Source organism: Athene cunicularia, assembly GCF_003259725.1.
Source record: "Athene cunicularia isolate RWA chromosome 14 unlocalized genomic scaffold, athCun1 chr14_part1, whole genome shotgun sequence".
Lineage (NCBI taxonomy): Eukaryota > Metazoa > Chordata > Aves > Strigiformes > Strigidae > Athene > Athene cunicularia.
Window position 1 is genome coordinate 6,610,869 of NW_020799118.1, and position 23,329 is coordinate 6,634,197.

Below are 23,329 nucleotides of genomic sequence, written 5' to 3' on the forward strand. Positions count from 1 at the left end.
CCTTCCCCGGGGGCTGAGCCCCTCCGCCCCTCGCGCGGCGGCTGCCCGGGCCGGCCCCGAAAGCGGAGCGTGAGCACCGAGCACAGCGCCGCAGGACACTGCGGGGGTTTCTCGCTGTAAAACCGGGTGTTTCTGTACCCCACACCGAGGGGCGCCCGTGGCGGCGGCGAGGGCTGCGCTGCTCTATCACAAGCTCCACGGTGCCCGGTTTTCCTCAAGTGTCCGGGGGCTGTGCCGCTGCGGGAGTCGCTGCCCGAGGGCCGCGGCGCCACAGGCACCGCAAAGTCACGGCCTGGGTGTGGGCCCCTGCTGCACCAGCAGCTGCGTGTAGCCAAACCATTCGGAAGCCTGGGTTTTTTCCCCCTTGTGCGCAAATTGTTCAGACGCTGACAAACTAGAAGGGCTGAAGTAACGCTGGGAGAGGTTACCTGGTTTTTGCACAGGGACTTTTGGCCTCAACTGTTCCACAGGAGCCAATATCATATCAGGCCTGCCGCTGTTAACTGCAACTGTCACAACACTTCTGCCCACAGCATCACCCTCAGCACAAGCCACATGGAAAAACTGAAGATCCGCCAGAAATACAGACCCGGGGCTACCTTGGGTATCATCCCAAGCCCACGAACAGCAGAGCCAAACATTCAAGTGAGAAAACAGGCACAAAAATGTCCCTGCACATGCAAAGCCTCCAGGCACTGCTGGAGAGTTGAGCAGCCACGTTAAACCCCATAGAAATCACTAGGACTTGTCTGTCACTAAGACTTCTTCACCCAAACTACTACTTCAGGGCGTTGCAGATCTGAAGAGATCTTTAGGACCTGCATGCCATCTCATATGATGTGTCCACCACGGGTTATACTACCCTGGCTGCAGCCAAGTTGTATTTCTGGATGTGTCTTTGTTTACAAACTAGCTTTAGCTTGAAGAGTCCCCTACAATGGTGATATATGCTCATTTTTTATGTTTAATCACCAAGCTCCTGCTGCTTCAAGTCTTTGACTATTCCAATTACCTGAAAATGTGGCAGCATTTCAGATTTAGAGAAAAGGAAAACTGTGCCACACAGATCCAGTCATCAAGGTGGTTTGACGTTTTTTCTGTTCAGGACAAGACTTCTTTATATAGCATTTGTCCATCACTGTATTTCTTGACCATGGGGCTGGATTGTGTATTGCTCTTTTTTTTTCTTTCTGGAATTCATTCCCCCTGCATTCTGCACACATACTTAAGATCATGTTTAAATGGGTGTTTTGCTGAAAGTATGTTGGCTCTGTCTCAGATGTTGGTGGGGACAGGATCATAATCCTCAACTTCTATTTGTTTATCAAATGTTTATTGAGTTTAAGGAGCATCTATGCAAGACTCCTCTTGGGGTTTAATTTCAAATGACCCAGTTATTACTGCATGACTGCAATTTGCTGCATGTGCACAGTGTCGTGGGTGGCCCCATGGAGGTGAAGGAGCAGTGCTTGAGTACAAGAGACTGAACCCAGCAAGCTGAAAATACTGTAACAAGGAACGGGTCAGAGAACCAAGTGCAAGAGAAAGGCCGTACAAATGTTTGGTTATGTAATTTGTTTTTACATGAAACAAAACATGACTTCAAGTACATAAAAATCATACTTCACAGAAAGAAGCTTATGTTTTGTAGCCAAGATGCTGCACTCAAAGTCAAACTAGGTAGCCAAGGTCAAACAGCCTGAATTAATTCACAGGCAACCAAACCAGGGTGAGTCAAGAGTACACTTGAGAGCTGCAGAGAAATGTCCTAACCACGCCAACACTGACCCTTGGAGTTACTTATCAGAAGTGTTGGTTGGGTTTTGTTTGTTTGTTTTTAATTAAAAATAAAGCAGATATAGATATAAAATTGTCTATGGTTTCTTACCACATCTCAACCAGCACAATATTCCATGCCCCACAACCAAGAGCATGTTTTCTGACAGCTGTGGGACGGCTAAAGAGACAACCTTGAAACTCGTAAATGTTATTCCACAACAGCCATATCTTTGAAAACAACCAAGAAGCAAAAAGCATCTTTCTTCTCCACTCCTTGTTTCATATTTTCCTGTATTTCTCCACAACGCCAGATAAGAGGGCAAAAACATTCGATCATGCTGCTTATTGCCTGTGACCCATCACTTCAAACACTTTGTTCTGCAAACCCCCAAACCCAAAATGTTTAAACAACACAGTTGTGATGGTATGGAATCAATCCTTCAAGGTGTTGTATTGAAAAATACTGTTGAACTCTATGAACCCATTGGCCCAAACGTTTGATTTTTACTAGCTTGTGCTTTTTTACACCCTCAAGCCCAGCATGTTTCACATGCCTTCAGGTCTTGTTACAGGCATACCAACTTTTCAAGGCAGCCTGCGCTCTTTTCATGCAAGGTTGATTTGATTAGCTGCACGTCCACGCTCAGGAGACAGACAGCTACATCTGCAGGAGCTGGCACGGACCTGCATGCCTGTCAGGCAGCTGCTGCCCACAAGGTGCCCTAGAGCTCAGCAGCACGGCGATCATCACTGTGGGACCTGTGTACAGGAGCTTGGCTGCAGTCACCCAGCCAGCCGTGGGCCCCACAGACCGGAGAAAATGCAGATGTCACCCCTGCCAGTGGGACAAGGCCAGGGGCCAGCTGGCAGAAAGCGTGCGACCAGCCACACCAGAACCCGCCAGTGCAAACACCAGCTCAACACATGCTTGTACCCACGCCAGATGGTTCTGGTGCAGGCTCGCTCAAGCTGCAGAATAACACCTTGTACACTAATAACCATGACCTCAAAGTCATAACCAGAGTGAATCCACAACACTGATTTTTACTACCACGTTTAAATTACCAGCTCGTCTTTTCTCACCTCCTCAGCCGGTGGCAAGACGAGAGCTGTAGTGCCTGGGGCTGATAAAAGATGGCCAGAAGCCAATTTTCCAGGACCTTGGCTGCTTCACGACTTCCTGCGCACAGGCCAGGTCTCTGAGCAAAATCCTAAATATGTCAGAGATGGGAGACTTCACAGAGATGCTCAGCTTTACTATCTGGACCTTACTTGAAAAGAGCCAATTTAAAAGCCAGTCCATCTACCTGCTCACACAAGCTAAAGGCATTTGACGGCTGCTGTTCAGAACTGACGCAGTCATAAACACAAAACTGCTTTCAGTTACCAAATAGCAGCAAGCAGTTTTCCTCATTGCCCACCCTTTCAGTCCTGCTGAAATGATGCGGCAGGACCTGTGTTTACTTTGCAGTGGATACAATTTTTCTGCATTGTCACAGCTTATCCCCAGTTTGCATTTTACAGCTCATCGCAGAAGAAACAAACCATGTTATCTTGTCTGCAGTGCTTTGCTCCTATTGTTGCTTCTGGTAGCAACAATATGTTGAACTTGAGAACAAGTCTCAGTGGTGCAACTCACCTCTCCTGCATGATCTTCCACCACTTCCCAGGAGCTGGACCACATGCAATACATTTACTTCTGTGGTGGCTATTGGATTTGTTTTCCTCTTTATGTGTGTCATTTGATTAAGTAAAATATGTATAAACTCTGCTGATAGTTATAATGCTGATGCTCCTCATTATTTTGCTTAGGCAGTGGTCTTGTTGTATAAAAGTAAAAAAAAAAAAAAGTTTATGAGGTTTTTAATAGCAATTGCATACTCCAGAAAAATAGTAGGTGTACACTAATAACCATGACCTCAAAACCAGGACCAGAGAGAATTCACAACATCAATTTTTACTACCATTGTTTAAATCACCCATTGTTTAAATAGATGTTATCTAAACACTTGCTTCAGAATGTCCCATATCCAGGATATCCTGTTGACTAAATAAGGAATAATGTTATACTTATTCACATACAAGTTCGACCTAAAAATAGATATCCCAGTATATGCGATCTGCATGATCACTCTGGAGATTTGCAGAGGCAAAAGGAAGTGTTTGGTATATAGTATCCATTAAAGTTTCTTCATAGTTAGCAGTATTTCATACATCTGTGTAACTGATCCATGCTACAGCATTGCCAGACACTGTCTGAGACGCAGGAAGAGCAATCTGCACCAGCGAGCTCACCATCTGAGTAGGTAGAAGAAAGTGGCAGAAAGACAGAAGGCACAGACAGGTGATGACATTTGTGTGGTGTTTTCACAATGTGCCTGAGACACAAGCCTCGGGCTTCCTACCAGCTATCCCAGGTGGGCATCTGCCCCAGTGAACCAAAGCTGCACGTGGTCTATTGCAAGTGCAGGAGGAAATACATGGGGATCCCTTCCTGCACCAGTGACGTACAGCTGCTCTTCCCCAGTGAGTGGGTCATACTTCCAACTTAATATAATGTACTATTAAACAGACTATAGCAGAAAAGTACAGTAATTGATTGCAAAAAAATACAAGTCTGAAAGATTGGTCCCTTGGCTTCATGCCCCAATCATTACTCTTCTCAATATTTCCTCTGAAACAAAGCTGCTAGCACATCTCCTACCCAGCCCACTGGGTGGTCCTGCGAGGGAGATGCTGTGATCGGGATAAACACCCTTCACTTGCCATTCCTCTGACTTCCAGGTTTTACAGGATACTGTTCGTTACAACACAAAGCAACATGATCGGGCAGAAATGAATCCACTATGTATTGTGGGCTAATGAATCTCTGCCAGTCACAGCAGCAGGGCGACCAAGTCCCCATTCGGGGATGGGAAAACTGGAGAGGGTGTCCTGCTACCACAAACAGCTGAGGAGACTCAGCAACCCAGGACTGAGGAGAGCCGGACCTTCAGAGCACATGCGTGGACATGGAGGAGTTTGGAGGTAGGCGTGTTACTGCACATTCTCTCTTTAAATGTTTTCTATGTAATAAGTGGGATGTTCTTGCCACCTCTACCAGTCTATTTGCACACTAGCTATCAGCAGGGTGTAGCACTTTTTAATCAGAGAGCCTGCAAGCAGTCCTTGCTGCTATAAACCACATATAGCCCAATACAGGATTTCCTTGCTGTAGAAGGATGGCTTCCTGACTAACTCATACAACAATCTCTTGCCCAAGCCTGTCCATGTCACAGACAGAAATACCCTGGCTCTACACTGGTAAACAACACCAGCATCAGCTGGCTCATCCCCAGCTTGTCCCAGATTATTTGAAAACCCTCGAGGACTTTTTTTGCATAGAAACTGGTATGAGCAGGGCACTAATACTTACCCGTTACACTGGCATTCAGGAAGCCATGCCTATATGTTTCCAGCTAAGCAATGAAACAGGAACAAAAAACCCCAGCCTATCTCCATTAGCATCTGCTGGCACACCAAGTTCCGTCTGACAAGCTGCGAGCATGGGTGACTGCTGTCACATGTCCTCCAGAAAGCTGAAGTAGCTGGTGTTGTGAAGAAAGCCAACTACAGCATCATGGCAAGGAAACCTCTTTCAGCAAGGGGAGTGCAAGTATACAACCGTCGTACAGAAGGGGAATCAGCAGTAACTGTGAATGGAAATGTTTCTTACATTGAAAATGGAAACATAAAAACTCTCCAGGTCAAAATCACAAGTCTTGCACTTGCTCATTAAGTTCAGTATTTGAAGAGCTCCACCTACGAATGACAACAGCCACGCTGATGTACCTAAAGGCCCCAGCCAACAAGCCCTGCTAACTCTCCTAGGGCGGCAGAGAAGGTTAACATGCGGTGCTGATCCTCCCAGCACCCTGCTGAGCACGCTGCCAAAAATCAGCCCTGTGGCCGTGTCTTAGCTCAGGTGGCAGGACAAAGCCCTGGCACGTCACCCTCCCCATCCAGGGCAGACCCCCAGGTGCAGGAGTCTGCTCAGACCTTTTCCCACCACCCCAGGGCTCAGCAGAGCTTGTGGGCCTGAGGAGCCCCAAGATAGAACCAGGTAGCCTCCAGCAGATAGAGCCAAACCTTGCACATGCTTGTGTTAAACTAGTCTAACAAAAACCAGTTTAATACCAATCTAATTAAACCTGGACTTGTGTGTGTTCAAATGTAAATTTGGTCGCTGATTGAAATGGTTTAGCTTAATTAATGGTCAGTCACTTAAACATGTATGTACACCAAAACTTGCTAAACTAATAAAAACTGATCACATAGCTGAGCACTAATTTGCTGATTAAACCAGAGTAATTTAAATGAGGATTGTAACAGCTTCATTATACCAGTTTGGGGTTATTGTGCCATTTGATTGATTTTAAAATCGATTTAGCAAGGTTGAACCATTCTAAATAGGCCTGTATCTTTCATGCCTGCTTGCTAGCAAAGAGAGGATTTAGGAAAGAGAAATTTACACGGCTTTCAACTTGCTATTTATTGCTCACATTATTGGCACACACTTTTCCCTTCATTTCCCAAGGAAACTCTGGCTGCTTGTCGAGCACTCACCCTCCAAATAACTTAGCAATCAATTCAGTAGAAATTGGCCATTGGGAAGGAGAGTAGAGGTCCAAAGCATTAACATGCAATTTCATACAAGAAAGATCCTGTTAAGGTCCTCAGGCTGCAGCAGGACAGCGGCACTGCCTGGCCATCTCATTCCACTTGAGGTTTTGGCCTTATTGTTTTCATCAGCTGCTCAGAGAATTACCTGTTCTTTTGTAACTTTAAAAATGTAAGTTTTCACAAAGCAGGTTAAAACTTCCCTCACATTCACCACTACATGTATAAATCCTGCCTACCGGCATTTGTGAATTTATCCTGGCAGAGAGTCTCAAGTTGGGCTCGTCCCACAGCTTTCCGCTGGTTTCACTGGCACTGTGTCTGTCTCACTGATGGCTTTTAAGGAGCAGCAAAGCAGCAGCAGCCACCTCCCCTCCAGTGACTCCCGTTACCAGGTCCCAGCCATGAGCCTGCCTGGCCTTCATGTCTTTCACTGTTGGGCTTGCCTACCCCTAAGCTTGCCATGAAATTAGAGAAGGGACTTTGTGCCTGACAAATAACCTGCAGCAGCAAGCTGCAAAAATGAAGCTTTGTCACGAAGCGATGAAATACAGCACGCAGAATCAAAGGCGAGCGCACAACAGGGAACAAGCTCTGTTATCGGCTTACAGGCTCAAATAATGAGATGATCCTGGCTCAGCTGGCACTACTCCTGATGAGCCTGGGCTGGATCACCCACCCAGGGAAAAGGAGGGTTAAAAAAGCATGAGAGGAAACTTGAGTGAAGGAGGATCAGTCCAGGGAAACCAGTTTATCAGCACTTGGCAATTAGGGTGGGAAAAGCTGATGCTCTGGCTCACAGCACCTGTTCTGTGGGGCTGGAGGGCAGGGGTAGCTCTAGTAAGCCTTGTCCCAGACCCTTACCTCATCCCATCAAGGACAGAGAGGGGAAAAGCTAATGGCTTAAACGGAAAGTGGCCTGTAGAGAAGGAAAAACAACCCAAAACTGATAAAAAGGCATGAGCCAGCACTGTTCTTCACCCCTCTGTTCCCAGAGGGGCAGTAGCAGAGATCCTTGGGCTCAGGGAGGTTTCACCTTGCACCTATGCAGAGATCCTGGCAGCAATCCCCAGCTGGCAGCATCTCTGTCACGAAGTGCCAGCCCAGCAACACCAGCCCACACAGGGCAGTGTCCTCTGCCCTGCTCCTGGCCCACTCAATTTAGGTGGCAAGGTGCTGGGAGGATGCTGCGAGCACTACTCATCAGCAGTTGAAATGAAAACCTTGCAGCACAGTGCCTAGTATAGGAGATGTCTGCACATGCTGTTGTTTAAATCATGCCTAAAGCCCCAGTCTCACCCGTACAATCTTCCTGCTCTGAGGGAAATTCTTTACCTGCCTGGCTGCCCTATGGGGGAACCAGCATTACAGCACTGGAGCTGGAAATCCCATCAGGAAGGCTAAACCTGCTCTCTTCCCAGCATCCCTCTGCACCAATTTCTCAGGCTGTTCCCCTTTAACTAAAATTAAACATTCCACAGATCAATGTAAAGCAACACAATTACTTTATTAGCAAGACAGCAAGTGCAGCTTATAGGTCTCTGTTTAAGGCCAGTCAGATGAGCTTATTAAATGACAGCTATTTTTACATCTGGTGTCATAGGTTTCCTTATTATTACAGTGCTGACCCCTTGAACAGAGGTAGGATCATCTTTCATGTCCTACTTAATTCAATTTAAATCTATTTTTTTTTAATTTATGATACAGAAGGCATCATATTTGCTCCCTGGAACTGTAAAATATGAGTAGTCCTTCCCATCTCACATAGATAAAAAATTAAAACAAACCTACCAAACAGGAACCACACAGGCTCACCTAAGGCAGGCTGAGGTCAAGCCCAAACTGCCTTTACAACAAGTTATTTCTTACTTTACCTCCAGGAACACACTCTGTCTCCTGTTCCTTTTGCCATCTCTGAAGTGGTACCTGCAAACAGGGGAGGAGAACGGTGAATACAAAAGGTTGTTTTTCCCCCTATCAGCAGCAGTGTGAAGGGACACATCCATGAGCCAGCTGAGGTCCTACTAAAGCAAGTGAGTGGATCCCTCACTGGAGGCTTTTACAGTGCTCAGAAAAACTAGTGGGAGTTTTGCAGATGGGACACAAGGGCACTTTGCAGAGGAGCAAGGAGGATGCTCAGATGTCCTCCTCAGCAGCCACTGGAACCTGATCTCCACTGACACGAGGTCCCTTTGGCTCCCTGCAGACAGCTCCTCATCAGCATCGGGCTCACATTGCAGCGCCCAAACCCACCACCTTCCCTAGCAGCAGGGTCACCAGTGCCTCTGGGATCTGCCTGTCTGGGTCCTCTCTGAAGGGAAAAGAACATGCTCGTAATTAAAGGAGGAAATGTGTGTTGGAGAAAGCATGGAGCAGTAAAAGACCACATAGACAGTCTTAAACAGATTCAGACACCATTGCAGCATCACACATTAGGGACCGTGGACATGGAACTGCAGAGCACCACATCACCAGCCACCCCCACTATAAGTTGCTGATCCTCGTGGTAGCAGAAAAAAGGGATATCCATGGTGGCCAAAGAAGAAAAGCTTGAGCTGAAAAATGAAGCAGAACCATTACTCACCCAAAACCAAGACTTCTGCTCAGATCACAGATCTTTAAATGACACGACACTGTTCTCATATGAATGTGTTATTCCCCTCCCATCTCTCTGCTCTGTCCGCTGCCACGATGTGACAGATGACAGAAGCTTGGGGAGAGATGCCTCAGGCTGAACAAATTTCAAGCTCTCTCTGAGAGCACTTTGATATTGAAGGTTACACACTTGAAATTTCCATACCTTTTGCTCCGCTGTGGTTACAGCTTTCCTGGGATCTGATCTGACGGGAGCTTTAACAACTCATCTCTGCAGGAAGATTTTTAGTCATTTAAGTAGTATGAAATACTGAGGGTTGCATCTGAACCCACTAAGAGATTTCAGTTCACACAATTTCAGCACCAGCCTTTGGCTCTAGAATAAATAATATGCCCTCTTTCTATTTTTTTTTTTTTTTTGCCAGGTTTATGAATTATATGCCTAGGAAATATATTTTAAATATCACTCCTAAACATATTAGAGTACAATGAATTATTCATGATGATTGAATGCTTCATTGGATTTATTTCCCTTGTTTTAATGAATCATTCATGGCCTTTTGGACATTTATCTTGCTGGAAGCTGTTCACCAAATACTTAGAATGAGCAATTTTGAACCAGCAGGTTTCTTGGAGACAATTTGCCTCCAGTATCCTCTGTCATTTGTAGTTTGTGCTGTGTGTACATCTGCATGTGTGCTACAGCACTGATTTAGCTCCCCGAGTAGATGACTAATTAAACAATAAGATTAATTGAAGGCAGGTATTTGTACAAAGAATAGGTGTCTCCCAAACAGACAGCTAACAAGTCCATTTACACCCTGACCACCTAACTGCTGATCAAAGAAGATGGAGGGGGTGGGGGTGTGTGTGCAGGGAAAGAGTATAAACAAACATAACTTAGTTTTAGTGCCCATCTTCATCCATCACTAAAAGACAAGTCGTCCTGACCAAAATATACCTGAACAGAGCCCAGTGGCCCAGTGTGTGGGGGCTCAGTAGCAGTCAGGTTGTCCTCTCCTGGCCTCCAGCCACACTGCAGGTCATCACACAGCAAGAAACCGCCTCTCCTGTGCTTCAGGGAGACCCAGCTCCTGCTCAGCACTGTGAATGCACCCTTTGTCACCAGCTCACCAAGACGAGCTGGAAGGCTTTGAGTCCCAGGAAAGGCATAAATATGCCTGTGCACTCTCTCCATCCCAGGAGAGCCAGCGAAGAGCACCCAGCAAACTTGAAGATGTGGCTAGTAAAATGGTTTTGTCAGCCCTCCTAAACATAAATGGCTACAACTACAGTCACATTCCGGCCACTGCAGTCCACTCGTCACCTACCCACAGCTGACTCCATACATGAACGCGGCTCATTGCTGGTGATCACAAGGCGGCCACAGCAGCTCTTATCTCTGTGAACACTTGCTCTGAACAAAAGGCACATTGCCCATTCCTTGGCTGAACAGAGATATATAGCGTTAATAAAGTGGCACACACTGATGTGCATTAGACACTTTCACGCACCCATCAATAATCACAATCATCATGATAGTATTTGCATTTGTAATGCATTACCTTCATCACAAGAGTTTGAGTCTTTCTGTAGCCCCCTGAAACAGAGCACTGCTGGATAAGGGGCACAGCTGGCCTCACCCAATGACCTAACGATTCAAATCAGCAATACCTTATAAAATTATTTTAGAAGCTGAGGAAAGCAAAGCCCACAGAAACATCAGGCTAATCTTATGCCCAGCAAAGCGAATAAAAATGAAACACCTAAAATCCACTTAAAAAGTTGCTTGATTTAAGGCAAATACAGATGGGTGGTGGCTACAACTTCTGAAACTTAATAGCATGAAAGTCTAAACAAAGGAGCAAGAAGCAGAGGCATGAGTCCAGCTGCAGAGACCAAAGGATCTTTGATCCACGTTGAATTTTTTATCCTTAACAAAAGAAAGCAAACAAAACCAGCTACTAAATCAAGTCCATGACGGTGTGTTGTAGCAATTTCAGATTGTTGACTGTTTGCATGAGAAGCAGATTAATATCTTGGTATGTGGGAAGAACTCAGGAATGAATAAGTGTTGCCTAAGATGAACAGGGTGAACAACGAGTAAGAGCAGTGTGGGGCATAGTAATCGCCAGACGCAGCAAAATTTTACAAGATGGATGAATATTCTCTAGGAAATCTCTTCTGTTAACTTTTCCTATTGGCTTTATGCTACATTTTCATACCCAACACATGCAGCTCTCATATGTAATTTGTTCTATTAGTTTCTCTTGGCTGTGACAATAGGACTTCATACGTGAAATGTTTAGGGTTAGGTTTGTTTTGTTTTTTTTTTCAGTAAATCAGAAAGACAGTTTGGAGTTCTGCCGATTATTCTTAACTCACTACAGCTCAGCCTGGAATAAGTACTCAGTATGAGATGACATAGAATGTATTTTGACACATCTTCTAAAAACAAAGCCTGTCTGAGTATCACATGTATTTTGGTAAGTGCAGGGAAGATAAAAAGAAGGAAAAATATAACCATGGATTTGCTTGTTAATGGGAAAGTCACTGAAAACAAGACACAGGGCTGTGAGTGGTAAGTTATTTCTGTTTGAATACTAAATCTATGGAGAATGATGAGTTAATTGGAAAGAAATATTGAACTATCAGGTCACTTCAAAGCAACAGCTCCAAGTAAGCATTTTTATCCCAACATTTTTCCAACATCATGTCCAAGCAAGGTGCCAGGTAGGTCCAGATGGCTGCTTCAGTTATGAATTGCCAGCTGTGCAAGCTGAAAACCAGGCCACACCTTGCCTGCTCCATTTGGGACTTATCCATGGATTAGGTAACAATCCACAGGAAGGCTCAAGGTTACTTGTACCAGGATAAATCCTCTTTCTGGTCATCAACCTGCAACATCCAGTGAGCATTAGGATTCATGCTACATCTGTTGGAGAGAAGCATATGTTCCAGCTTATGCTGTACTAGTACTTTTTGCTGCAAGTCTCCACATCTATGACAAATGATAAGCAACTACAGCCAGCTCTAGAGTCTGTCTATAAACACATGTATCTGTCATCTTCCTTTGCAAGGCTCAGCTCCCTGAGAATGGATTTCTCATGCATTATCCCTCTAAACATATGCCTGATGTCCTACTAAATTCTCACATTTTGTGTAAACAATAGCATTTGTGTCACTTAAAACTGAGATATAATTATTTCTCATTAGCAAATATTGCTGCAATATTTGGGCTGGAGGAATTGAAAAGCGGGCAGTTGTTATATTTTTATAAAAATCACAATATTTCAGCCACCTTCAAAGTCTTCACATAAATTAAATTTTCCTGCCAAAGTCAGAGCAACGAGGGCTGATGGATAAGATGTGGAAGACAGCTCCTCATCTGTCACTAGCAGTTAGCTTTCCAGGTCAGGGCTGGAATTGAGCCATTAAAAGCTATACTTTTGGAGAACAATCTCACCAGTGATTTTAAGTCCTGCTGCTGTTCTTTTGCTGGATAAAACCACTTAAAAGCAGCAAAGTCTGCACATTTTCACCAGATACCAGGAGCGCTCTATGGTTAGTACACCTGGGAGGTTCAACTGCTCTCAAGTTGTATTTCCAGTGTATTTCTGCCACAGACTTGCTAGATGGCCACAGGCAAGTTGCTAAAACCTCAGAACAATTTTAGCCTGGAGCATTCAATTATCCCTGTTGCTCTTAATCCAGGCCTAAAGCAAAGCCCCTTTCCCATGAGAATGCCGCAGGCTAGTAGGCAAAACACATTTGTTAAACATGATAGTGTCACTTCTGAGAGGAGAGCGGGAGTCTGCTTAGCCTGCCTCAGACCCGCAGCAGTTGGCATGGGGAGATTTGGGATGACACGTCTGGAGAGCAGAGACCCGACATGTTTTGACATTTGGGCCCTAGTCCTAGAAAAGCGAGTTCTTCAGAAGCTGGGTGCCATCTCTGGAGCATGTCTCTGCCCCCAGAGGAGGGAGGAAACAATCTATCAGTAAGATGAGAGACAGTTTTAAATTAGATATAGGCTACTGTTTAAAGAGGAAATTCACTTTAATCCAGAGATAGCAACAAAGATCAACATGATTGAGTCATCTGCCTTGGCATTGTATGTCTGTCTGCTCCTTTAAGCAAATGCTTTTCACTTCACTAAATGTCTTACCATTTGCATACACAGTTAGCAGCCTCTGACTACACAGCTGCCCTCAAACAACAAACGGGGAGAAATTCATGACAGCTTGCTACATACAATGCAGCTAGCAGAGCTTGCCTTCAAAATGCACCACACAAAAAAAAAATCCCCTTCACCTGCTGCTGCCTCTGCTCTGACCCAAACAGTCCCTGGCAGGTGGCTGGTCAGTGGCTGCAAAGACAACAGAAAAGCACTTCTACTGCCAGAAATAATGTTTTTATTCTGCAGTCCAGAAAAGATATTTTAAATAGGAAAAACACCCACTGTGTGTGTATGACATGCTTTCATTAATACGTTGGTCTACACATATCCATCTGCACCATCAAACCAAACAATCCATCTGTCCTAGGCACAGGTAACACTAAAACACAAATCACTGACATGCAAGGACTTGGGTAGAAAATACCTGCAGGGAAAGACTACAGCTTCAAGCATTCATACAAAGCCTGGAGTCTAAAACAAATAATGAGACTGTCAAGGTGGTCACTAGATGCATCTCTTACTTTCCTGTGTGTCCAGTCTGGAACCAGGCGTTGCAAGGAGAGCTGCAGCTCAGCACCCTCCTTCTGGGGGACACAGTCCCTCCAGCAGGAACCTTTTGCTGTGAAAGCCATGACTGCAGTGAAAACACAGCAGGAACAACGCAGCCATACAGAGGAGGAGAGATGTGCACCCCAATCCGTGCCCAGTTTCACACTGCCTTACTCACTGCCTCCCAGGCTGCTCTCTTGCATAGGGCTCGGTAGAGGATATGGACACTGGGAAGGTAAGAATTGAGTGATTTAATAGTTGCCTAAAACTACCTAAAGAGTATTTACCAAGACGGTGGAGCCAAACTTCACCATGGTGCCTCATGACATAACAAGCAGCAGCAGCCACAGTCTTGAAAGGTTCGGGATGGATATCTGGGGAAAAAAAAAAAAAAAAGCATCACTGGTAGAGTAATGCAGCACTGGAATGGGCTGCCTATAGAGACCGTGGCATTTCTGTCCTTGGAGGTTTTCATCACCTGGCTAGACAGAATCATGTCTGACCTGCTTTAGTGCTGGCCACAGTCCTGCCTCCAGTGGGAGGCTGGACAAGATGACACCCAGAGCTCCCTTCTAAGAAACTCTGTGATTCCTGAGCTTCCATCAGATCATCATTTACTTCCAGTTTAGAACAAGCACAAGTAAAGGCAATGCCATGGCCTTGATTTGTGAAACAAAGATATTTAGCACCAAAATTAGTCTTTTTTAATACACCCGTGCTGATATTATTCTGCATCTTAACACAAGGAAATGATGCTGCTGCCCTAAGTTGTATTACCAGACACAGAAGTACCATCCCCCGTTATGGTTTAGGTTTGGGTTCTGCTACGTAAAACTGTAGCATAAGGTGGTACTTCTCAAAAACAGCTGGAGTGGAGGCTGCATTTATTGAAAGCACCTAACAACAAGTGGAATATTCCTTCTAACACAGTGTTTTAGAGATGTTACCCACTGAACCTGTTCCAATTAACTGTTAAGTTCACTTACCCAACATTAGATCAGCCTCCCAACTCTAAACAGGAGTGTCAGCAAGCTTTCTTCAACACAAGTTAAGTTCTGCCACTCCGGGAGTACAACTGCAAAGCTGCTGCCATTCTCCTAAATCTGTTCCGATTTTTCATCTCAGCCACTCTGGAAAAACTGAATTAACAAATAGAAAAATGGTACCTTTACACAATCTACTCCCTTATCACACACATTCCTCCTTTAAACTGGCCAATATTTCTAACTTATTCCTTTAAGCTCCTCAAACTGAAAACCTGTGCAGAATTCAATGCATCCCACAACTTTGAAGCTAGTGACAAAAAACCAACTGGCACACCCTTTGAAATGTTATCTTCCCTAAAGTCAAGAAACGAGGCAGACACAATAGACTGTATAGATTAAATAACCCCTGAAACTTTAACGAAAAAATAGAGATGTACAACCCACATCATCCCCAGCACGGGAATTGTATGGCATACCCTCAGTCAGGCTCTAGCAAGCCTCTCTCTATTATGCTCAAGTGAGCCACACAGATTTACTCCAGACAAAGGTCAAGCCCATTAGATCTGATATTTCTCCTATCTGTAATATTTATTATCTCAGACAATGATTTAGCTCTCTGCCAAACAATCTTATGAGTCCCATTTTACATAACTCACGGCGTAAGTCCATTCAGCTTATGTCAGCATCACTACATTAATCACAGCCACGGGGATTTGATTTTTGCCTAGGCTGGCTGCGGCAGCAAGAGGCTGAAACACGTACCAGCACAGCCAGACCTGTGCTGCCGTGGCATCACGTGCACCTTGCCACCCTGGTATCTGTCTGAAGATGTTACTGATGAGCCACAGATCTTCAGATCTGCTTTGAATTTTCATTAACCATCTTTCTTGCTTTGTAAGAGAGATGCCATTGCCTGTTTGCTTTTCCTTGCCAGGTTTTCCTCCTCCTGAGCCAGCATGGTGCCTACAGACGGTGCAGGGATCCTGCTTCAGAGCTGTCAGAGCATCAGAAAGAGCCCAATTGTTCAGCACAAGGAGCACACCATCTAGCCATGTCACTCACGTCCAAGCACTGTTATTACCTTAATCTCTGACTCAGAGCAGCTTTGGAGAATAGGGGCCAGATCATCCCCAGTGCTCAGTGCAGGAGAAAACAGTAAGAGGTGAGATGCTGATCAAGGAACATCCCTGTAGCTCTACACACACAGAAACGACACCCCCTGCTTCTCCACACTGAAAAATAAAACTCTCCTGGAGGAAAAAAAAAATCAAGATCTAGTCCTTAGTTATCACAGGAGCTAGAAGCAGCCCTCATTACTTTGAGGGGAAGGATTTCATCCCACTGCATATTACAACACCCAAATTACCTGCTTAATTTATGGCTCAGAAGGGAACCCCAAAGACACAGTGAAGACCCTGTCACCTTCCCCACTCACCACTGATTTAAAAATGCAGCATTTCACAGCCTCCCTCTCTGATCCAAGCTCCTTTTCCTCTGTCAACATGACCAGAGTTCATCAAGAATCACTATGATGTCAGACTTGTATAAGCTCTATACTTTGGCCTCCGCCTGCCATTAACCCCTGCCAGGATGGCTGACATTAGCCAGCTTTAGTTCTGCCTCAAAAATAACATAAAAAAGAAACTACAGCCTTGCAGCAGCTGTACAATAGAAGTCCTGTACAGCACTTGAGCATCTCTAGTCCTTTTGTAACCTTCTACCACCTTTTGTACTCTTTCAAAATCTGAAACAGGTTTTTAAACCAAAAAAAAAAGCCCCTTTTGCATGAGAAAAATGAAAAGCAACTCCCATTTCCTATGTAAAACAACAAAAAAGACTTACTGCCAGTTTGCAGGAAAATGTGTGGACGTTGAAATCGGCATGAGAACAGCTCACCCACACTTTCACGGACAGGCACAAAAAAGCTGCTCCAGTAAAAAGAAGGAACAAATCCAGATCAGGAGCATAAAGCAGAGTTGTTCTCTGGAATCACGTTTTATGCTCGCAGCTAGAGACAGTATTACTGCCTGACAGCCTGCTTGAAAGCACAGGATGTTTTCAGCTGCTGAGGACAAAGAACTTGCTGTGATACTGAAGATATGGCCAAACACACTGACCTTACACAGTGATTTCCTGGTATTTGATGTTCCTAGCCTTTGGCCAAATTAAACGCATTAAAAACTAGTTTTGTCTCTTAAATGTTGCCTCAAGTGAGCAGTGTGCGATGGTCTCAGAGGCCACCCCCATCTTGGACAGAGGATCACAAGAACGTTTCTCTGTGTCAGCAGCAAACCCCACAACTGTTGAACACCGCCACAGGTATCTTGAGAATCTTTGTCCCCAACTGCTCTGTGGAGCCCCAGCCTTCAGCCAAGCACCGTCTGTCTAGGAACACCCCACAGATGCCTTGTCCAGTGTTCAATCCTCATGCAGTGGCTCAAGGACCAGGAAACTGCCTGGCCCAGTTTCCAGTTTATACCACAAGGCCATTGTACACATGGGTGTGCAACTTCCAGCTTTGAGTCAAAGCATGCTGTGCCCCTCCCTCCCCAGCTCTAATAATGGACTTATAAAAGATGCTGCCTCTGTTATTAAAGACTTTACAATGGACTATTCATCAACAATCTTTTTTATTCTTTTTACTCAGTTAAAGTCCATGACTTATACAACTGCACAGCATGTTCTTTCAACACCACTTGTTACCCTTTTAGCCACTTCAATTAACCATTCTTTTGTGCCAATTATTCTTTTCTTCAAATTAGCTAGGGTTTTTCCACATGCCAGCATATGAAATACTTTAGGGAAATTCAGGCAAGCAATCTGCTAGACATAGGTTTTGTTCAGAGCATTGGTCAATTTAGGGAAGATACCATGTTAGTGTAATATGACATACCTTTAGTAAACTCACATTTACATGCACACTGCTCACAACTGTCCAGGGCTGAGGCATATAAAAGGAGAATTTCTTAGAGCTGTCTTCCTACTACAGTCCCAGAGAAATCTGTGATTTAGCTCTGAGGTCCTCTAGTCAAGTTATTCCAGTGGGTGTGCAAACCAGTTATAGAGGACCAAACACTACTTTGTTTGGACAATGTAAATAACATCAGCAGCTTGAGTATCACCAGGCCAGACTTGCAACAGCGTGATATAAATTATTATAATGTACAAAGTGTCAGTCATAATAAATTGTACAGAACAGGAGTTTCTGTATTAAGATTTAGCTTTTAGTCTAATCTCTTTCACAAAATACAAGAAAATAATCCTCTTTAAGACTTCCACATCGTTACACATCAGTCAGTACCTACAAACACTAACCAAGCTACTCAAAAAGGTGCTCAGATGTACGTGGATTAAAAGTGGTCTGAAGCCTTACCAAGCTCCCAGATGCTCAGATCTTAGATGCTCCTACAGGTCTCACTCAGATTCCTGGCAGCAACTCCACTCCTTATCCTCCTCTGGTCTCAAAGCAGATACAAAGTCAGTACATAGCCTTTGGCCAGCACAACAGAACCAGAACCAGCACACAGCAAAACTTAATCAAAATACTTAACTGGCCTCAATATAACTGTGTTGTTTTTCCATATAAGGTAAAAATCAAGATGGCAATATTGGCCTCATTCCTCATGACAGCAGTGGGCCGCACTTGCTACTGTTTTATTTCTTGTTTTCCAATTCTTTCCTTTTCAACTAGGTTTATACCCGTTATATCCCATCTGTTCAATTAGTTATACCCCATTGCTCGGGCTAAGGAATACTGACTTCTAATACATCATAGATTTAATATGTCATAAATTTCTTTTAAACAGAAAGCAAGATGTGAGAAATTCTGCTCTCTGATCTGTCAAGCTTAGCTATTATTAAGAAAAAACAATCAAGCAAAACAAAAACCACAAACCTGTAGAAACTGGAAAACCTGTAAAATTGGGAAGTAACTTTTATGTTTATGGCAGCTAAACAAGTTTTAGAAGCCTGGATATAAGGGGAAAAGCATGAATATATGCTCTTTATGTGACTCACAATACTATTCATAGGGTTTCCTCGCCTTTCTACATCTAATCAAAAGATTATGCTTCTCAGCTATAAAAATATAAGTCTCTTGTAGGGACTTTAAATGTATCAAGATATCTGCATGTTCTATATCATCCTCACACATTCAGAAAGTTATCCCATTTCTATAATGATGCAACAAGAAAAAATTTCCTGATCATTCCATAAGACATAAAGAGCAAAAGATGCAATCTTGTACAAAGTCCCTTTCACTCCTACCACCTTAAGACACACTAATTCCGTTGCTGTACTTTTAGGATCTTCGATCAGTGTTTAACAGAACAGACATGCACAATTTTGTCTTTTATATTTTTATTGCTCCATGCCAGGATGTCAGCAGAAAGTGTGAGGAAATTGTTTAAACATGGAGAAGGCAAGAGCATCTGTGTTCCAGAGCCACTGAAGACTAGAAGCAAAGATAGATAAACTTGAAAGCTCTAACAGAGTATTAAGTGCAACTCTACAGGTGCTCCAAGTTGCTCTCTCCATCTGCTTCATATCAGGGGTCAATTCCTTACACACTCAGGACAAACAACAAACTCAACAAAAAAACCTAAAAACCAAACCACACAGCAACAAAAAACCCAAAGGAAAAAAAATTTAGTTAAAGAATTCAGAATTGGGCCTGAAGAAAAACCAAAACCACACAAACAAATCTTCAAATTACAGTCTGATACCAATCTTTATTCAAGACAGGCTAAAAAAACCCACTTACTAGTACTTCATTTACTTACCCTGAAAATAGAACTCGAAAATATCCTTAGTCAGTATTAAACATTTTAAAATGAGCTGATGAGCTCCAGCTTATTCCAAGTACATAGATTTGAAAGCAACAGAAAATGTATTTAGCACTTTTATATGTGTGTATACATACACACACAATTGGATATATGTCGTGTATATACATACATATTTTGCTGCCACCTTGTGAACAGTCTCTGAATAAGGTTTAGTTCGTAGAGAGCAGTCTTTATCCACATTTAGCTCAATTGACTTAAATATAGATACTTTTTGAACAGGTACTCATTGTGACAAAGGTTGGCTGAATCAGATGCTTAGTGAAGAAAATTTTAAAAGTCTGAATAAAATATTAGTCTTCTGCAGTTTCCATACCCTTTTGCATCACAGCTTATTGCCACAAACATTATGGAGAGTATCACTAAATTCTTTCTGATAAAAATATTGCAGCTTTGCATCCAAGTTGTATAGCTGTCTTCAAAACTGAATATGCTGGTGCCTGCAAAAGAAAGAATAAAAGACACAATACATCTAATGAAGTGTTTTCTTTGAACCACACTGTTTTTTTAGATAACGCTTACAATTCCTTATCACAAAAAACAGAACAAAGCAAAAAACACCACCAAAACCCACTTGTACTTATAGTCTAATCTACCCTAGAGAAAACTAAATTAAAACCAATCAACTTTGCAGAATGTTTCAATTTCTCCACAAATGTAAGTCAAGAGAAGAAAAAAAAAAAGGAGAGGAGTCACACATCCTAACATGGTTGCATTTGTTTACCAAGACAATGTCCAAGTTCCAGTTGCATGGATAGCACTTATCAGCCTTATCTTCAGAAATATTTAATCTAAAATTAAAAACTGTGCAGAGGACACCTCTCAGGAAAACACAGTCACTTTAATACTTGACATGAGTTCCAACAGATTCAATTCTGTTCTAGAAAAATGAAAGCTATAATATGCAGTGTTTTCTTTTATATATATATATATATATAAAAATCAATCTATCTTCAGGAAAGAATATCAAGTGCTTTATTTTCTGTTTCTCAAATAAAGAACTACACCACAGTCACTGGGTAAGTGTCCTGGTTTCAATAGGGGTAGAGCTAATTTTCCTTAGTAGTTAGAATAGTGCTGAGTTTTGGATTCAGCATGGGATTTGGTATGCGAAGAATGTTGATAATCCACTGCTGTTTTCCGTTGTTGCTAAAAATTCAAGGACAATCCAACTTCCCATGTTCTGCCAGTGTGCAGGTGTACAAGAAGCTGGGAGGGAGCATGGCCAGAGCACCAGACCCACACTGGCTGATGAAATATTCCATATCACGTACCATCATGCTCTGTACTGAGAGGAGGGTTGGCCGGACAGGAGGGGCTTCCCTCTTGCTTCCGGGATTGTGGTTTCAGGATCTTGGCTTCTCCAAGATCAGGCTGAGTATCAGTTGGTGGGTGGTGAGCAATCACATTGTGCATTGCCCATCTGTACTTTCTATTATTGTTATAATTGTTTTATTTTATTCCAATTATTAAACTGTTTTTATCTCAACCTGTGAGTCTCCCTATCTTTACCCCTGCAATTCTTACTCCCCCATCCCCAGGGGAGGGTGACTGAGCAGCTGTGTGGTGTTTGGCTGCTGTCTGGGTTGGGTTTAAACCACGACAACAAGGAAGGTCAGAATATCCCACCTACATCCTCGCTAAGGGTGAGTTAACACTGTACTTACTGTTTCTGCATCGTGCTCAAGCCCAATGTCATGGTGCTCCCGTTCATCATCCCGAAATTGCTTTATGATCTTTAAAAATAGCAGTTAATTAGTAAGTCTACTTGGTAGAGAAATCAAGGCAGCTAGTATACAAAACTACATGCTATCGACCACTGCATGCACCAGGACAGACTTCTGAGGTCCACATCTCTTAAAAGCTTCTCAAAGACCTGAATCTTCAATTCAAGAAGGGAATCATTTACAGCATTCCCCAAACCTACATTTCTTTTAATATACTCAGCTGCTGTTTTAATATATCACTACGTTTTTCACTGTTTCAACAACATCTATAGTCATAATGCTAATTAGTTTCACACATACAAATTATTCTAACAATTTAAATGAAATTAAGGTCCCTGACTTGACAGATAATCAGTAAGGGTGTTTTCCTGTAAACTTCAAGGCTTTTGTCCATTTTAGCATACTCTAAAGAACGCTATTTTTCTCTTCTAATTTTTCATCTGGGACTTGAAGTTTCTGCTAACTGCAGTTAACTTTAAGTTTCTGTTGACTTCAGCATGTTAAGTGATAGAACAAAGAGAGATCTACTGTAAATTCTAAGAGCATATTATTTTGAAAGACTAAAGTCACATTAGATAACTCAATGAATTTGTTTAATTACTTTTTAAGTTATCGTTAAATACCTGCAATAGTTCTTTGTACTTTTCTGGGTCTTCTTCCATTAGAGTTCGGATCTGGCTATTGTAGTGATCTGATATACTCTCCTCTATTGCCACTGTGCAAGCCATTGCACCTTTCTTTCCAAGTAAGGCACTTCCAGCCCCTGTGATTGTGGTACCAAACATATGCAAACAATGAAATCTGAAGCAATACAAATAATTTATAAATTTGAAGACTTCATAAAACAACAATAGTAATAATACAAACTCACCTAAAACAAAACCTGCTACATTCCAAAAAGGCAATAGAACAGTAGGTCGAACTCTGTATGCAACCATTAGTTCATTAAACTTTTTCAGGTGGTCTTTTTCTTGATTCCACATTTGCTGCAAAAGAGCCACATCACAGTAAGTATAAGAACAGAAACAGTAAACAATTCAAATATAACTAATAAACCAAAACAGCTCAGGCCCCTCACACTGTAACTGCAGAGCTAACACTATTCACATTGCAAAGAAATGAAGGGCTGATGAGGACAGTTATAAATAAACATAAAAACATTTGCAAAATAAGCTTTTGTGACAATACTAATTATAGCATTGTTAACTCCCTTATCAAGTAGGCCCACCACTGTTTATAAACCCCTATGTTTAAACCTGTTTAGAAAAAGATATGCAGCTATCACCTTTCAACTTCATTTGACCCTTGTTAATTAATCAAATGCAAATTAAACACAGCGATCTGGTTTAGGTCCGCTAACCTGGATAATCGGTCCCACACTTGATCTACCCAAGACGGCCATTTGCCCCGCATAAATGCGGTTTGCCCCGTACTCCCCCGCATGGTCCACCCGGATGATACGGTCTATGACGGGCTTGTTGATGCCCTCAAGCGTCGCCCGCGTGCTGCAAGGCCTGAGGGAAACCCCTCCGGCGGGCAAAGGCCACCTCCCCCGGAGACCTGCCGGAGAGACAAAGGTCAAGCCCATTAGATCTGATATTTCTCCTATCTGTAATATTTATTATCTCAGACAATGATTTAGCTCTCTGCCAAACAATCTTATGAGTCCCATTTTACATAACTCACGGCGTAAGTCCATTCAGCTTATGTCAGCATCACTACATTAATCACAGCCACGGGGATTTGATTTTTGCCTAGGCTGGCTGCGGCAGCAAGAGGCTGAAACACGTACCAGCACAGCCAGACCTGTGCTGCCGTGGCATCACGTGCACCTTGCCACCCTGGTATCTGTCTGAAGATGTTACTGATGAGCCACAGATCTTCAGATCTGCTTTGAATTTTCATTAACCATCTTTCTTGCTTTGTAAGAGAGATGCCATTGCCTGTTTGCTTTTCCTTGCCAGGTTTTCCTCCTCCTGAGCCAGCATGGTGCCTACAGACGGTGCAGGG

General features: G+C 43.3%; 2 protein-coding genes across 3 annotated transcripts in view; both read right to left on the bottom strand.

Moving 5' to 3' along the window:
- The window catches only part of ITPRIPL2 (ITPRIP like 2), a 6,286-nt gene extending 5,803 nt beyond the window's left edge, over positions 1 to 483 (bottom strand). The window contains exon 1 of the mRNA XM_026859146.1: positions 429 to 483. Coding sequence (XP_026714947.1) covers positions 429 to 483 — 55 coding nt within the window. The remainder of the gene's footprint in view (positions 1 to 428) is intronic.
- A 17,344-nt stretch (positions 484 to 17,827) lies between these two features.
- On the bottom strand, positions 17,828 to 22,877 carry COQ7 (coenzyme Q7, hydroxylase). Of its 2 annotated transcripts, none has more exons than XM_026859259.1 (5): positions 22,680 to 22,780; positions 22,191 to 22,330; positions 21,943 to 22,082; positions 21,260 to 21,328; positions 17,828 to 20,032 (listed from the first exon to the last, which is right to left on the bottom strand). In XM_026859259.1, the coding sequence occupies exons 1-5, from the start codon at positions 22,760 to 22,762 to the stop codon at positions 19,955 to 19,957; spliced, it is 510 nt and encodes a 169-aa protein (XP_026715060.1). In that variant the 5' UTR covers positions 22,763 to 22,780; the 3' UTR covers positions 17,828 to 19,954. The 2 variants fall into 2 exon arrangements, with proteins under 2 accessions (XP_026715060.1, XP_026715061.1); XM_026859260.1 differs by having other exon boundaries at positions 18,737 to 20,032; positions 22,191 to 22,305; positions 22,680 to 22,877.
- Between the last annotated feature and the right edge of the window lie 452 nt (positions 22,878 to 23,329).

Bases quoted from the DNA above. Each gene is read 5' to 3' on its own strand.
- COQ7 (XM_026859259.1), bottom strand. From the start codon at position 22,762: ATGCGGGGGAGTACGGGGCAAACCGCATTTATGCGGGGCAAATGGCCG. The intron at 22,331-22,679 runs GTTAGCGGACCT...CTGTTCTTATAC, and splicing joins GTGTGGGACCGATTATCCAG to TTACTGTGATGTGGCTCTTT. The intron at 21,329-21,942 runs GTATTTAACGAT...CTATTTTTAAAG, and splicing joins AGTACAAAGAACTATTGCAG to ATCATAAAGCAATTTCGGGA.